The sequence below is a fragment of the Schistocerca cancellata genome, chromosome 7 (genome assembly GCF_023864275.1).
Source record: "Schistocerca cancellata isolate TAMUIC-IGC-003103 chromosome 7, iqSchCanc2.1, whole genome shotgun sequence".
Taxonomy (NCBI): Eukaryota; Metazoa; Arthropoda; class Insecta; order Orthoptera; family Acrididae; genus Schistocerca; species Schistocerca cancellata.
The window spans coordinates 228,037,025-228,053,599 of record NC_064632.1 but is presented as its reverse complement, the minus strand read 5'-3'; the positions used below and the strand labels follow the sequence as shown (position 1 = coordinate 228,053,599).

The following is a 16,575-nucleotide window of genomic DNA, read 5'->3' as shown; positions in this document are numbered from 1 at the left end:
GAACAGCGTTCTGTTATTCGGTTTTTGCGTAATGAAGATGTGAAACCTATTTAAATTCATAGACAAATGAAGGTTCAGTACGGCGATGCATATTTGTCACAGCAGCAAGTCTACGAATGGAGTAGGAAGTTCGCAAATGGTGTGACTTCAATGGAAGATGCTCCTCGTCCAGGTCAGGCACAACGAGTTGTGACTCCACAGAACATTGCAGCAGTTGAAGTCATAGTGAAGAAAAACCGCCGAGTGACACTGAATGACACTGCAGCATATTTACAGATTAGTCATGGGTCAGCACACCACATTGTGCACGATGTGCTCCAGTTTCACAAAGTGTCTGCAAGATGGGTGCCACGGCAGCTGACTTCTGAAATGAGAGAACGACGTGCTGATGCTTGTGAAGAACTTCTTCGGCTCTTTGAACGAGAAGGTGATGGGTTCCTTGCAAGAATCGCTACTGGGGACGAAACCTAGTTTCACTTCCACCAACCGGAAACGAAGAGAGCGAGCAAGGAATGGCGCCATTCCTCATCACCTAAACCAACGAAGTTTCGAACAGAAACATCAACAGGGAAGTTTATGCTGACAATCTTTTGGGACGAAAAAGGCGTCATTTTGGAGCATTACATGCCTAGAGGGATCACTGTCACCAGTGCATCATTCACAGATCTCCTAAAAAATCATGTGCGGCCTGCAATCAAATCAAAGCGACGTGGATTGCTGTCAGCAGGTGTCCTTTGCAACATGACAATGCAAGGCCCCGCACTGCCTGTACAACAGTTGCAACAATCACAGACCTGCATTTTGAATGTCTGCCTCATCCACCACACTCATCATACCTTGTCCCAAGTGATTTCCATATGTTGGGACCACTCAAAGACGCAATGGGAGGAGAGAAGTTCCGTTCTGATGAAGAGGTACGCCACGCGGTGCATGAGTGGTTGCGCGGACTACCAAAAGAATTTTTTTCTAAAGGTATTTATGCACTTTGTAAGCACTGGAGGACTTGCATTGAGCTAGGGGGAGCCTTGTACCGCTTCTGCGCAATAAATAATATTTTAAAAAATATTTAAGGTTTTCTTTGGACTCACCCTCGAAGTCTTCACTGTCTAACGCCGCATAAGTAAGTGCTTGAAACAAGGTAAGCGGACGCCGTAATCTCAAAATATGCTTTTACATGCTGTCCTCTGACTCATCTTTGGGTCAGAGTGTCTCTGAACACTGGCACGCTGTGTGTTGCAGTACGAACTGCTGTTGGTGGCGGTGTCTGAGGAAGGCCGCGCCGTGGGGCAGGCGACGCTGCTGGTGAGAGTCAAGGACGCCAACGACCTGCCCCCTGTGTTCGAGCAGCCCGTGTACCGCGCCACCGTCACCGAGGAGGACGACCACCACTTACCGAGGAGGATCCTCACCGTGAGTATTGCTAAGACCACCCACTGTCAGTAGATACATCCCCTCAAAATTGGGCAAGTACTACCACTCCAAAGATGAATGATGTACATATCCACTGATGAGCCGAAACATTATGACCACTTGTTTAATTGGGTTTTGGTTCTGATTTGGAAGGAAATACACGAACCAATGTAAGTAGCATAGATGCGACAAATTCCTTCGTAGGTTTCTGGGTGTACATGGCAGCAGATACCTACGCACAGATCCCGCAGTTCCACGCCCTGATGGGTTGTGAACGCGGAGCTGGTGCCAGATAGAAACCCAGATGTGCTTCGTCGGGTACAGATCAGGTGAAATTGGTTCAAATGGTTCAAATGGCTCTGAGCACTATGGGACTTAACAGCTCTGGTAATCAGTCCCCTAGAACTTAGAACTACTTAAACCTAACTAACCTAAGGACATCACACAACACCCAGTCATCACGAGGCAGAGAAAATCCCTGACCCCGCCGGGAATCGAACCCGGGAACCCGGGCGCGGGAAGCGAGAACGCTACCGCACGGCCACGAGCTGCGGATAGGTGAAATTGGTGGCCAAGGTACCAATGTGAAGTCACTATCATGCTGCAGAATTCTGGCCCAGTTACAAGGACATTTGTTGTGCTGTATAATGCTATATCCGTCGGGGAAGACATTGGCATGAAGGGTTGCAAGTGATCTGCAATGATGTTCCCGTTGTCCACTGCTGTTTTGATGTCTTCGATTACTATCACAGGTCCCAAGGGTAGCTCTGGACACCCACGCGTTCATGGTGAAGTGCATGTTTCCAGCAGCTGTTCTCCTGATGACGGTGTATCCGGAACCAGCTATCGAAATGGTCTAACAAGAAACGTGATTCTTCCTACCAAACCACATGTTTCCGTCTGTCGACGGTCTAATCTCGATGATCTCATGTTTAATGCAGTCATAACTGGTGACATTATTGGGTCAATATGGTAACATTGCGGTCTGGAACACTTGCTCTGCACCAAAACTGTGTTCTGTCGTCAGACATGCAAGCTTCTAACCTCCACACTTCGTGATGAGGCGTGTACGTCCAATACCCTGCTACGTACTCATGGTTTTACCGTCCTGCAACCGCTTTCCATAGATGCTGACTACATGTCATGTGAACGTCCTACTAGCTTCCCCCATTTCCGAGATGCCCGCTCCAATGTGCCTGGCCGTAATAATCGGCCCTTTGTCAGAGTCGTTTATATCACTGAATTTACCCGTTTTCTATCCGTATAGTCGCTGGAATGATTCGCAATTCTTCTCTTCTCCTATATATAAGACATTTATATATAGTGGTGTCGAAGAGCGACAACGAGGCACGCTCTTTATAAGTTGGTTGAAGAAATCTTTTGGCATGGACTACCAACTATGTCTCAGGAACTGAATCCTGGCATGCGTTATCATCATCATCACCATCATCTACATTCACGTATTAGGTTCGAGGAACCTGTTCCGGCTGGAGCTTTTTCTGCGCCACTCCACGTCTCACACTTTTGGGTATACACTGCCAATATTTTTTTAGGATAACCATATTGTTATATTATATTTATACAGGGTGAACCAGAAATCCACCGACATTCAGAGGTTGTTCAAGGACAACGTCTGAGTAATTAGGTACAAGGTACCGACGGACTCCAGCGGCTTGATATAGAGTAATAATGTAACTACGATTCATTCGATTTGTTACCGCAGTCACACTTGTTTCAGTGAAAATACCTTCACAGTAGTGAAGAAGCCTGTAATACGCAATAACCAAAACGTACAACACATAACACAGAGTAAAGCAACAAGCCTCAGATGTAACACTGTACTGTGATGTGGTCGCCATCGATGGGGTGACAATTCGGCGCAGCGTCTTTGTGCCGCTCTTCCATTGCATTCAGTCAACCTGTAACCTCCCCCTCACTTATCGACCTTAATGACAGTGAAAAATTAAACCTAATGGAAATTTGGGAAAAGCAATCGTAACCGAAGTCAAATCTGTCAGTAAAGGGGGAGGAAAGGGTTACATCTAAATGAAAGGAAAAATGCAAATGAAACTGGTGGAAATTAATTTTGAAAAGGGGTAAAGTTAATAAAGAAAGTAAATGTGCGGCCGTTACGTTAACAATTAACTAGCGTTAATTAGATATTTGAGATTTGGGGGAAATTACGGTCGCCAGTCCTAAGGACAATTACTATAGTAACTGAAAAAGAAAGGTTATTACACATATAATTAGCACTAGAAGTGTGGCAACTGAAGGTTGACACATGTAGTGTGAAAACTGAAAGTTTGTCAGAAGTAATAAATTTCGCTACACTCTCACTTAATTTAGCAAAAGAATTAATAAAACAGGAAAATCGAAAGTTAATTTAGTGACTGAAGTTAATAGTGAGCTTTCTTTCTGAAGCACATCGAAATTCAGTAAAACACGGTTAGTCTTGGACTACCTCAACAATCATTTCAAAAGCTACTTGAATCTACACAATTCAGAAATAAGAGATTTAACTTTGAACTTGAATTAAATGATTCTGAACAATAGTAAAATTTAGTACGTACCAAGCTGCGCTGCAGTCACAGGTAAGCTAAAATACGGTAACAAAACTCGCACTCTTAATTTGTGCTTGTGTAATCTAAATATTGTAGCCAGCTATGAAAACTTTAACTGAACTTTGAAATTAAAGCAGTGAAATGCTATATTATTATTTTAATGCTGGCGTTTGAATTTCAACGACACTCGGGTTCATTCCGGAAAAGGAAGGGACCCTGCTTGGTAATGCAATTGGGACAATGAGCAACAAATGTTCATGCTAAGTTGCTGTAATTATAGTTACGAAAATGGTACAGTTTGAAAAGCTGAGGTCTGCCATACAGTTCTAAAACGTTACGTGCTCCCAGTCTTCCTTGTTGGTTGATTGAAGGTTTGAAGCCGTCTATCGAGGAGGTGGCGACAGTCACTCATTGTCGGCCGTCGCTGTTGCAGAAGCTGGATGTTGGCGAGCCTTCCTCTCGACACGGTCACCAGGCGAAACGGGCTCTTGACGTGCGCCAGCAAATGCTTCCCGTCCGCGACACCGTGTCAGAAACTATCATCGCAAGTCGAGCGCAATTACACGCTGCCAAACCCCGAAAGCGCGGCAACTCGCGGGAGCTTCACACAGCACACCTGCTCCACTCGCTACTCCAGCCAGACTCTCTCTTCCCGCGCTCCACGCGGCAGAGTTAACACTACCAAAGATCCTACACACTTTGATTCTTCACACGACCTATCGATGTAATCGTTCGATAGCAGTTTTCCCTAGGCAAGACCCAGCGTAAAAATACAAATAATATTTACGAAACAAACCAATTATACATCGACATAAATGCATAAATATATATATATACAAATAGTAAAAGAATTACAATATACGAAGACACAGAAATGTTATATATTCAGGTAACAAAAAGAAGGAAAACAAATTTATAGTACAATAGATGGAAATAGGAGGATATGCATTTCCGGCGTTACAAACCCATACTCGAGATGCAAATCGGCCAACTCTTAAACAGCAAACCTGTGAGTAGTGCTGCTGTGTATCACTGTTAATGCACAACTAACACTCCCGGAAAACGAAACCCTAGACAGAATAGATCAGCACTGAGGGCAAGAGTTAAAGAGGCATTACTGTTGACAGCAGAAAGTACCGTGAGCAAATGGAAACAAGACTTAACAGCTCAAATCGTCGATATTTGCACCATTGTGCACTATTTTCAGTGCAATACAGGTAAAAAGCTAACTGGAGCAAGAAACCAAAACGAAAAGCTGTAACGCTAACGAGCTGCCGGAGACCGCTCGTCCTTTAAATGAAACAACAAGTTTACTGTTCCCAGTCACCATTTTATTTATGTCCACGACGCGTTTCAAAGGTTTAAACCTCCATCATCGGGTGGATTTACATTAGTTAGTATGACATTTGTGTGTGTGTTGTGTTACGCTTTTTTGGAGGAACTTGTGGCACTGCCTAGTGGAGAAACAAGACACCTCTGGCCCGTACACCAAAATACTCAGAAGGTATCCCTGGGCAACCTCTGAGGATTTGTATGTTCATTCTATGTTTACGCTTACGTCCCTTTCAGACCCCCAGATTACCATTGAGTACATTATTAATGTAGTCGAATTAAGTCGGGTGATGCTGAGGGAATTAGATTAGAAAATGAGACACTTAAAGTAGTAAGGGAGTTTTGCTATTTGCGGAGCAAAATAACTGATGATGGTCGAAGTAGAGAGGATATAAAATGTAGACTGGCAATGGCAAGGAAAGCGTTTCTGAAGAAGAGAAATTTGTTAACATCGAGTACAGATTTAAGTGTCAGGAAGTCGTTTCTTAAAGTATTTGTATGGAGTGTAGCCATGTATGGAAGTGAAACATGGACGATAAATAGTTTGGACAAGAAGAGAATAGAAGCTTTCGAAATGTGGTGCTACAGAAGAATGCTGAAGATTAGGTGGGTAGATCACATAACTAATGAGGAGGTATCGAATAGAATTGGGGAGAAGAGGAGTTTGTGGCACAAACTGACAAGAAGAAGGGACTGGTCGGTAGGACATGTTCTGAGGCATCAAGGGATCACATATTTAGCGTTGGAGGGCAGCGTGGAGGGTAAAAATCGTAGAGGGAGACCAAGAGATGAATACACTAAACAGATTCAGAAGGATGTAGGTTGCAGTAAGTACTGGGAGATGAAGAAGCTTGCACAGGATAGAGTAGCATGGAGAGCTGCATCAAACCAGTCTCAAGACTGAAGACAACAACAACAACAACAACAACATTATTTTTTACTATGTTTTAGGTCAAACATAAATATTTTTGATCAATGGAAGCCTTCTTTACACGTTTATAAATGTTCAATCTTTTCATGTTAACAGAATCTTCCGTCGGTTCTTGGTAGAATAACATTGCTTTCGTTCCACAATATTACTTTTATTGTGTTAACCGGTTTTCGGCTTACAAGGGCATCTTCAGACATTTACTGTCTACCCCATTTTTATCTATGTACCGTTCATTTTTTTACTTTTTCATTGCATTACCACCACACTGTCAAAGATGTTACTGCTTCAGTCTAGACGTGTTACTTCTCTTCCAATGTTGTTTGCAAACATTGTAACTTCTTTGGTGACAATACTCAGTAAATAACTGAAGATGGCCTTGTAAGCCGAAAACGGCTTAACACAATAAAATTAATAGTATGGAACACCCCCCCCCCCCCCCATGAACCATGGACCTTGCCGTTGGTGGGGAGGCTTGCGTGCCTCAGCGATACAGATAGCTCTACCGTAGGTACAACCACAACGGAGGGGTATCTGCTGAGAGGCCAGACAAACGTGTGGTTCCTGAAGAGGGGCAGCAGCCTTTTCAGTAGTGCAAGGGCAACAGTCTGGTTGATTGACTGATCTGGCCTTGTAACAATAACCAAAACGGCCTTGCTGTGCTGGTACTGCGAACGGCTGAAAGCAAGGGGAAACTACGGCCGTAATTTTTCCCGAGGGCATGCAGCTTTACTGTATGATTAAATGATGATGGCGTCCTCTTGGGTAAAATATTCCGGAGTTAAAATAGTCCCCCATTCGGATCTCCGGGTGGGGACTACTCAAGATGACGTCGTTATCAGGAGAAAGAAAACTGGCATTCTACGGATCGGAGCGTGGAATGTCAGATCCCTTAATCGGGCAGGTAGGTTAGAAAATTTAAAAAGGGAAATGGATAGGTTAAAGTTAGATATAGTGGGAATTAGTGAAGTTCGGTGGCAGGAGGAACAAGACTTCTGGTCAGGTGACTACAGGGTTATAAACACAAAGTCAAATAGGGGTAATGCAGGAGTAGGTTTAATAATGAATAGGAAAATAGGAATGCGGGTAAGCTACTACAAACAGCATAGTGAACGCATTATTGTGGCCAAGATAGATACGAAGCCCACACCTACTACAGTAGTACAAGTTTATATGCCAACTAGCTCTGCAGGTGACGAAGAAATTGAAGAAATGTATGATGAAATAAAAGAAATTATTCAGGTAGTGAAGGGAGACGAAAATTTAATAGTCATGGGTGACTGGAATTCGAGTGTAGGAAAAGGGAGAGAAGGAAACATAGTAGGTGAATATGGATTGGGGCTAAGAAATGAAAGAGGAAGCCGCCTGGTAGAATTTTGCACAGAGCACAACTTAATCATAGCTAACACTTGGTTTAAGAATCATGATAGAAGGTTGTATACATGGAAGAATCCTGGAGATACTAAAAGGTATCAGATAGATTATATAATGGTAAGACAGAGATTTAGGAACCAGGTTCTAAATTGTAAGACATTTCCAGGGGCAGATGTGGACTCTGACCACAATCTATTGGTTATGACCTGTAGATTAAAACTGAAGAAACCGCAAAAAGGTGGGAATTTAAGGAGATGGGACCTGGATAAACTGAAAGAACCAGAGGTTGTACAGAGTTTCAGGGAGAGCATAAGGGAACAATTGACAGGAATGGGGGAAAGAAATACAGTAGAAGAAGAATGGGTAGCTTTGAGGGATGAAGTAGTGACGGCAGCAGAGGACCAAGTAGGTAAAAAGACGAGGGCTAGTAGAAATTCTTGGGCAACAGAAGAAATATTGAATTTAATTGATGAAAGGAGAAAATATAAAAATGCAGTAAATGAAGCAGGCAAAAAGGAATACAAACGTCTCAAAAATGAGATCGACAGGAAGTGCAAAATGGCTAAGCAGGCATGGCTAGAGGACAAATGTAAGGATGTAGAGGCTTATCTCACTAGGGGTAAGATAGATACTGCCTACAGGAAAATTAAAGAGACTTTTGGAGATAAGAGAACCACTTGTATGAACATCAAGAGCTCAGATGGGAACCCAGTTCTAAGCAAAGAAGGGAAAGCAGAAACGTGGAAGGAGTATATAGAGGGTCTATACAAGGGTGACGTACTTGAGGACAATATTATGGAAATAGAAGAGGATGTAGATGAAGATGAAATGGGAGATACGATACTGCGTGAAGAGTTTGACAGAGCACTGAAAGACCTAAGTCGAAACAAGGCCCCCGGAGTAGACAACATTCCATTGGAACTACTGACGGCCTTGGGAGAGCCAGTGCTGACAAAACTCTACCATCTGGTGAGCAAGATGTATGAAACAGGCGAAATACCATCAGACTTCAAGAAGAATATAATAATTCCAATCCCAAAGATAGCAGGTGTTGACAGATGTGAAAATTACCGAACAATCAGTTTAATAAGCCACAGTTGCAAAATACTAACACGAATTCTTTACAGACGAATGGAAAAACTAGTAGAAGTCGACCTCGGGGAAGATCAGTTTGGATTCCGTAGAAATACTGGAACACGGGAGCCAATACTGACCTTACGACTTATCTTAGAAGAAAGATTAAGGAAAGACAAATCTACGTTTCTAGCATTTGTAGACTTAGAGAAAGCTTTTGACAATGTTGACTGGAATACACTCTTTCAAATTCTAAAGGTGGCAGGGGTAAAACACAGGGAGCGAAAGGCTATTTACAATTTGTACAGAAACCAGATGGCAGTTGTAAGAGTCGAGGGACATGAAAGGGAAGCAGTGGTTGGGAAGGGAGTAAGACAGGGCTGTAGCCTCTCCCCGATGTTATTCAATCTGTATATTGAGCAAGCAGTAAAGGAAACAAAAGAAAAATTCGGAGTAGGTATTAAAATCCATGGAGAAGAAATAAAAACTTTGAGGTTCGCCGATGACATTGTAATTCTGTCAGAGACAGCAAAGGACTTGGAAGAACAGTTGAATGGAATGGACAGTGTCTTGAAAGGAGGATATAAGATGAACATCAACAAAAGCAAAACAAGGATAATGGAATGTAGTCGAATTAAGTCGGGTGATGCTGAGGGAATTAGTTTAGGAAATGAGACACTTAAAGTAGTAAAGGAGTTTTGCTATTTGCGGAGCAAAATAACTGATGATGGTCGAAGTAGAGAGGATATAAAATGTAGACTGGCAATGGCAAGGAAAGTGTTTCTGAAGAAGAGAAATTTGTTAACATCGAGTATAGATTTAAGTGTCAGGAAGTCGTTTCTGAAAGTATTTGTATGGAGTGTAGCCATGTATGGAAGTGAAACATGGACGGTAAATAGTTTAGACAAAAAGAGAATAGAAGCTTTCGAAATGTGGTGCTACAGAAGAATGCTGAAGATTAGATGGGTAGATCACGTAACTAATGAGGAAGTATTGAATATGATTGGGGAGAAGAGAAGTTTGTGGCACAACTTGACCAGAAGAAGGGATCGGTTGGTAGGACATGTTCTGAGGCATCAAGGGATCACAAATTTAGTATTGGAGGGCAGCGTGGAGGGTAAAAATCGTAGGGGGAGACCAAGAGATGAATACACTAAGCAGATTCAGATGGATGTAGGTTGCGGTAGGTACTGGGAGATGATGAAGCTTGCACAGGATAGAGTAGCATGGAGAGCTGCATCAAACCAGTCTCAGGACTGAAGACCACAATAACAACAACAACATGGAACAAAAGCAAACTGGTGCTTTTTATTTATTTCAATCTATTCATCAAGCGTAAGTTCTTCAACCTCGCCGGCCGCGGTGGTCTCGCGGTTAAGGCGCTCAGTCCGGAACCGTGCGACTGCTACGGTCGCAGGTTCGAATCCTGCCTCGGGCATGGATGTGTGTGATGTCCTTAGGTTAGTTAGGTTCAAGTAGTTCTAAGTTCTAGGGTACTGATGACCTCAGATGTTAAGTCCCATATTGCTTAGAGCCATTTGAACCATTTCTTCAACCTGTTGTGCATCACTCTAAAAATACCAACAAGTAGACGTAGCAGTGTGCAGCAGTTTGTGACCGTCACAGTGCTCGGAAACGGTTGGTTTGCTATAGGCCAATATATAACTGAATGTTATTATTGTTGTTTTGCATGATAATCACTGAATGTTAAGTTTATTACAGCAGTGAATATTTCGACATTAATTATTACAATAGTCACGTGTATACATCATTATCGAAAAGTGATACATATAGTTGTGTAAATATTGCTTCTAAAAGCATTAAACAATTGTGTAAGAACGTTAGACCGTTGAAAAGTATTCCTCCCTCCATAAAAAAAGTCTGAAAGGTATACGTGTCGATATGTTATTGCAAACATTTTAAGCTTCACTTCTAATAACTTCGCTTCTTAATGTTTCTGCTAGGCTACCTCCTTCAACAGATTTGAGGAATTTCATTTCCGATGTCAATATTCAATTTATGTCTTCCTTGTTCGCTATCCAAGCCTCATATCGATAAAATAACAATGGAACAATTAGTGTTTTATAGAATTTAGGTTGCGTTCTTTTGTTGTCTTTTCTGTAATGTTCGTTTTATTGTTCCACTACCACCCTAAAATTTTGTTTCTTATTCTTTATATCTTTATTACAATCAAAAGAAATGTTGAAGCCCAGATAGTTAGAATGACTTACTTGCTCGATTACTTTCTGCATACACTGGGGAGGAAAAACCAGTATGTTACCCGCCAAACCTAATCCATTACATTTCGAGCGTGCAGCCGCTGAAACTCCACTTCGTGAACTGATATTTCACCAGTATACCTTTCGACCATCTTCCGAGTGAGTAGACGGAATGAACCTTCAGCACTCGCGTCCAATCCTTTAAATCCGAGTCCCGCGCCACTGCGAATACCATAGAAACACAATGGCCAGACTTCACTTTGTGGATAGACGCTCTATTCATGCAATGGTAGCGATAAATCAGCAGAAACTGGTCTGTGGCGACATCTTTGAGAGTGGATCAAAGAAATCGCAGAATTCCATGTTTTGCTCGATGTAGGATGTGTACAGTCCACGAGATATGCACGCAACTTCGTAGGTCTAGCTTGCGGGACGGGGTGTGGAATCATTGACATTTAGTGTCTTTGCTTTAACTTGAGACAACTAAATACCTCGTAAACGACGCATAGGATGATAAAAATGTTTTAGGTGAAAAGTTAATATTAGTAAAGGGGACATCTGTCTGTGCTATAACTAGCCACCTCCTAAGCACCCGTCCTGCACGGAGGGTGCGGGGCTCAAGTTTGTGTTTTCACATGGGGACTCTCATTTTATTGCATATTCAGGTTCCACGCCAAGACATACGTACGGTTTACTCAAACTATTGTTTCCCACCATGGTAGATGGCGCTGTAATTGACAAATATCAAGTGTGCCCGTTTTTGCAGTTAGGAACCGACGCATCTGCTTCTACGATTCATTTACGATGTTACTTGAGTGTTGGAAATGTGATTGCAGTACCAATAACATGGCTAAACACTGACATTTCTGGCAATAAGCTATTTGTATGGTAATGTAGTTTTCTGTTTCCTGGGGGCTTGATAGTGGTCATTTCACCAACTATCGGAATGCTTGATTTCGGAGGCCGCCGTCGAAACCTGATTGGTTTCGCTGTGTGCTCCTATCCAACCGCCGTACCTCCTGCGCTAATCGTTATGCGACCACAGGCGGAATGCAAACCACAACTGTTGCAATGTCCAGTAACAGGCGCACCTACCATGGATACTCACCGAAATCAAGCACCCCAGTGGTGACAGGCAAGGGAACTCACCGGAATCAAACATCCTGATGGGAACAGGAAACTATTATATCCTCGACGTTGTTGCTGGTTCCCACTAAACGCAGCTCTTAACCGGACGTTGAAACGGTTGACCATTCTATACTGTACAATCAAATTTTCAGCACTAAAATAAATTTCGAACATAAGCATCAGCCGTTAGAACAAAAATATTTACATTTACACCGTCAATGAAATTATATTCAAATGCATTGGTTCTTAACAGAAAAAAAAATTTTATTTGTCGATTACAGGGCCATCCACCGTCTATATGAAACAATGCTTTTGTGTAAACAGTACGTATTTTTTGGCGTAGAGTATGAATATGCAGTAAAAATGGGATTCCCATTTGAAAATAAAAAGTTGACCCCTCCCACGCAGGAGGGGTGGTTAGGAGGTGGCCAGCTGTAGTACAAAATATTAACTTTTCACCTAGAACACTTTTTTTGTAGATGCATCGCTTTCGAGATATTTAGTAGTGTCAGGTTAAAAAAGGTCACCCTGTATATTTCGTAAGCTATGTACTTCTGGTACCATCAATGTTTCCCGCCCATTAGCTGCTCCGTTCACGAATCACGAACAGGAAGAATGGAAGTCGGTAAGCCCCGTCAGATCCGGATCTAATTCGTGCTGTGAATTAGTGACTGTTCGTCTGCTAAGCAAGATGGTCTCAGTATGGTTTGGGCAGTCTTCCAGGACCGTTTAGGCAAATTCTGGGTTCGTCCCCAATCTCCACTTTAGGAAGAACAAAAACAGCTAAAATACGATCACATAACAAGGTTTACTCGATTCCCTGGCAGATGGTGCACATGACTTGCCTTCCACGACTGTGGTGACGGAAGCGCATTCGGCCACAAAGTTAAAATAAATAAATTTGCAATATGATGGAAACAGAGGACACCATACGAAGAAAGAGAGATACTCTAGGTATAGTAGGTCTGTGCCATTCTACAGCCAAGGGCTTATTAGGAAGGACCAAGCAGGCTGGTAGCATGGTACTAAGGTATCCAATTGGGAATACAGAGAATGGCCAAAAATATGTAAACGGTAAAAACACTTTGTTGTTGTTGTCGTCTTCAGTCCTGAGACTGGTTTGATGCAGCTCTCCATGCTACTCTATCCTGTGCAAGCTTCTTCATCTCCCAGTAAGGTACTGCAGCCTACATTCTTCTGAATCTGCTTAGTGTATTCATCTCTTGGTCTCCCTCTACGATTTTTACCCTCCACACTGCCCTCCAGTACTAAATTGGTGATCCCTTGATGCCTCAGAACATCTCCTACAAACCGATCCCTTCATCTAGTCAAGTTGTGCCACAAACTTCTCCCCAATTCTATTCAATACCTCCTCATTAGTTATGTGATCTACCCATCTAATCTTCAGCATTCCTCTGTAGCATCACATTTCGAAAGCTTCTATCCCCTTCTTGTCTAAACTATTTATCGTCCATCTTTCACTTCCATACATGGCTACACTCCATACAAATACTTTCAGAAACGACTTCCGAACACTTAAATCTATACTCGATGTTAACAAATTTCTCTTCTTCAGAAACGCCTTCCTTGCCATTGCCAGTCTACATTTTATTTCCTCTCTACTTCGACCATCATCAGTTATTTTGCTCCCCAAATAGCAAAACTCCTTTACTACTTTAAGTATCTCATTTCCTAATCTAATTCCCTCAGCATCACCCGACTTAATTCGACTACATTCCATTATCCTCGTTTTGCTTTTGTTGATGTTCATCTTATACCCTCCTTTCAAGACACTTTCCATTCCGTTCAACTGCTCTTCCAAGTCCTTTGCTGTCTCTGACAGAATTACAATGTCATCGGCGAACCTCAAAGTTTTTATTTCTTCTCCATGGATTTTAATACCTACTTCAAATTTTTCTTTTGTTTCCTTTACTGCTTGCTCAATATACAGATTGAATAACATCGGGGAGAGGCTACAACCCTGTCTCACTCCCTTCCCAACCACTGCTTCCCTTTCATGTCCCTCGACTCTTATAACTGCCATCTGCTTTCTGTACAAATTGTAAATAACCTTTCGCTCCCGGTATTTTACCCCTGCCACCTTCATAATTTGAAAGAGAGTATTGCAGTCAACATTGTCAAAAGCTTTCTCTAAGTCTACAAATGCTAGAAACGTAGGTTTGCCTTCCCTTAATCTTTCTTCTAAGATAAGTCGTAGGGTCAGTATTGCCTCACGTGTTCCAACATTTCTACGGAATCCAAACTGATCTTCCCCGAGGTCGGCTTCTACCAGTTTTTCCATTCGTCTGTAAAGAATTCGCGTTAGTATTTTGCAGCTGTGACTTATTAATCTGATAGTTCGGTCATTTTCACACTTTAGCATGCTAATATGGCATAGGAAACCCGTCGGCATTCGATACAGCTTCCATTCGTCTCGGAATGGATAAATACAGGTCCTGTATTACGGTATATAGATAATTTTTACTTTATGGACCGTCTGACTACAAATGAATGAAACACAATTTTTGTACCACACGCGTTTATTAATGAAGGCGAAACGCGTATGGCACGAAAATTGTGTTTCATTCAGTTGTAGTTGCAAGGTCCATAAAGTAAAAATTATCAATATACCGTAATATTACATGCAATTGAGGAAGACAGGACTACAAAAGTTGAAGATGTTAATACAGTCAGGTCCTGTATGATCTTCGTACATCCATAGTTGAAATAGAGAACAGTGGGACGTCAGCTGGTATAAATTTATATTAAAAAATGAAGAAATTCCTCCAGCTGTATTTAAGGTGTCGAGTTACTTAACCACCTCGCACACGGAGCACGTCCGTATCTCACCACTGACTTCTAGTATCAGCCGCACGCAGTTGACGTCAGCAAGTGTATGAGCCTGAAGATGACGTTGTCACAACGTTGAAACTAGTTGCCAAAATAAAATCGGCACCTCAAATACAGCTGGAGGAATTTCTTCATTTTTAATATAAAGGTCATGTGTGGAAACTTATGTCATTCTTCCTGGAAAATAGTGCCAAGTTCTGGTAGCAATTATGGAGGTGGATAGTGACCTGCAACCTCCTCTCCAAAGTAAACCACAAAGGCTCAGTAATACTCAGATCTGATGACTGTGTTGGCCAGTGGAGATAATACACTCCATCCTCGTACTCATAAAAACACTCCTGGACGATGCGTGCTTTATGAACAGAGTCCCTGTCCTCTTGGAACATAGCATTACCATTGTCCTTTGTGATGGACCTGTTCAGCCAAAATGGTCCAGCACAAATTTTCATTGCCGTCATTCCATTCTACAGCTGATAGTTGTCCATATTCGCAATTGCGATTATACTTAAGTTATTGCACAACGGCTATAGTCGCCGCTGTGCCTGTTCCTTTGGACATGCGTGCATTCAGAATAACACAGGCACTGCAATATTGTATTATATCCTTTCTATTTTCTCATTGTGGAGAATATTTTTGTGGAAACTGTATACAATAAACTTTGGTTTGTTCCTACACCGGAGCTGCTTATTTGTGTCCGCCAGTGGTTGACACATCACAGCCTTTGGATTTCCCACTGCATCATTTCCCACTGCATCATTTATTAAACATGCTTGGATGTCAATGTAATTTCATAAACGTACAGCCGCGTGGGGTAGCCGCGAGGTCTCGGCCGTCTTGTCCCGGTCGTGCGGCTTCCCCCCCCCCCCCTCCTCCCCATCGGAGATGGAGATTCGAGTCCCCCCTTGGACATGGGTGTGTGTGTCGTCCTTAGAATAAATTAGTTTAAGTTAGATTAAATAGTGTGTGAGCTCAGGGACTGTTGACCTTAGCAGTTTGGTCCCATAAGACATTACCACAAATTTCCAAATTTTCCATAAACGTACACACCATTGGTGGGTATGTGAATAATTAGAGTAACAATTCTGTGAGGCAGGTAAAACGTCCAGTAAACTGCATCAGTGTTGCTCCGTGTTTGCTGCTGCTACCAGGCCTGTATATAAGGGTCATGCACAGCGCAAGAATGTTGAGTGATCATTGTACAGGACACGAAGATGCCGCGTACTCGTTTCTACATCTACATATACATACATACTCCACAATCCACCATACGGTGCGTGGCGGAGGGTACCTCGTACGACAACTAGCATCTTCTCTCCCTGTTCCACTCCCAAACAGAACGAGACAAAATGACTGCCTATATGCCTCTGTACGAGCCCTAATCTCTCTTATCTTATCTTTGTGGTCTTTCCGCGAAATGTAAGTTGTCGCCAGTAAAATTGTACTATAGTCAGCCTCAAATGCTGGTTCTCTAAATTTCCTCAGTAGCGATTCACGAAACGAACGCCTCCTTTCCTCTAGAGACTCCCACCCGAGTTCCTGAAGCATTTCCGTAACACTCGCGTGATGATCAAACCCACCAGTAACAAATCTAGCAGTCCGCCTCTGAATAGCTTCTATGTCCTCCCTCAATCCGACCTGATAGGGATCCCAAAGGCTCGAGCAGTACTCAAGAATAGGTCGTATTAGTGTTTTATAAGCG

General features: G+C 42.5%; 1 protein-coding gene across 1 annotated transcript in view; it reads left to right on the top strand.

Moving 5' to 3' along the window:
• The first annotated feature begins 1,164 nt into the window (after positions 1 to 1,164).
• Positions 1,165 to 16,575, top strand: part of LOC126092710 (neural-cadherin-like) — a 278,129-nt gene continuing 262,718 nt past the window's right edge. Inside the window, exons 1-2 of the mRNA XM_049908433.1 lie at positions 1,165 to 1,179; positions 1,240 to 1,410. Coding sequence (XP_049764390.1) covers positions 1,165 to 1,179; positions 1,240 to 1,410 — 186 coding nt within the window. The remainder of the gene's footprint in view (positions 1,180 to 1,239; positions 1,411 to 16,575) is intronic.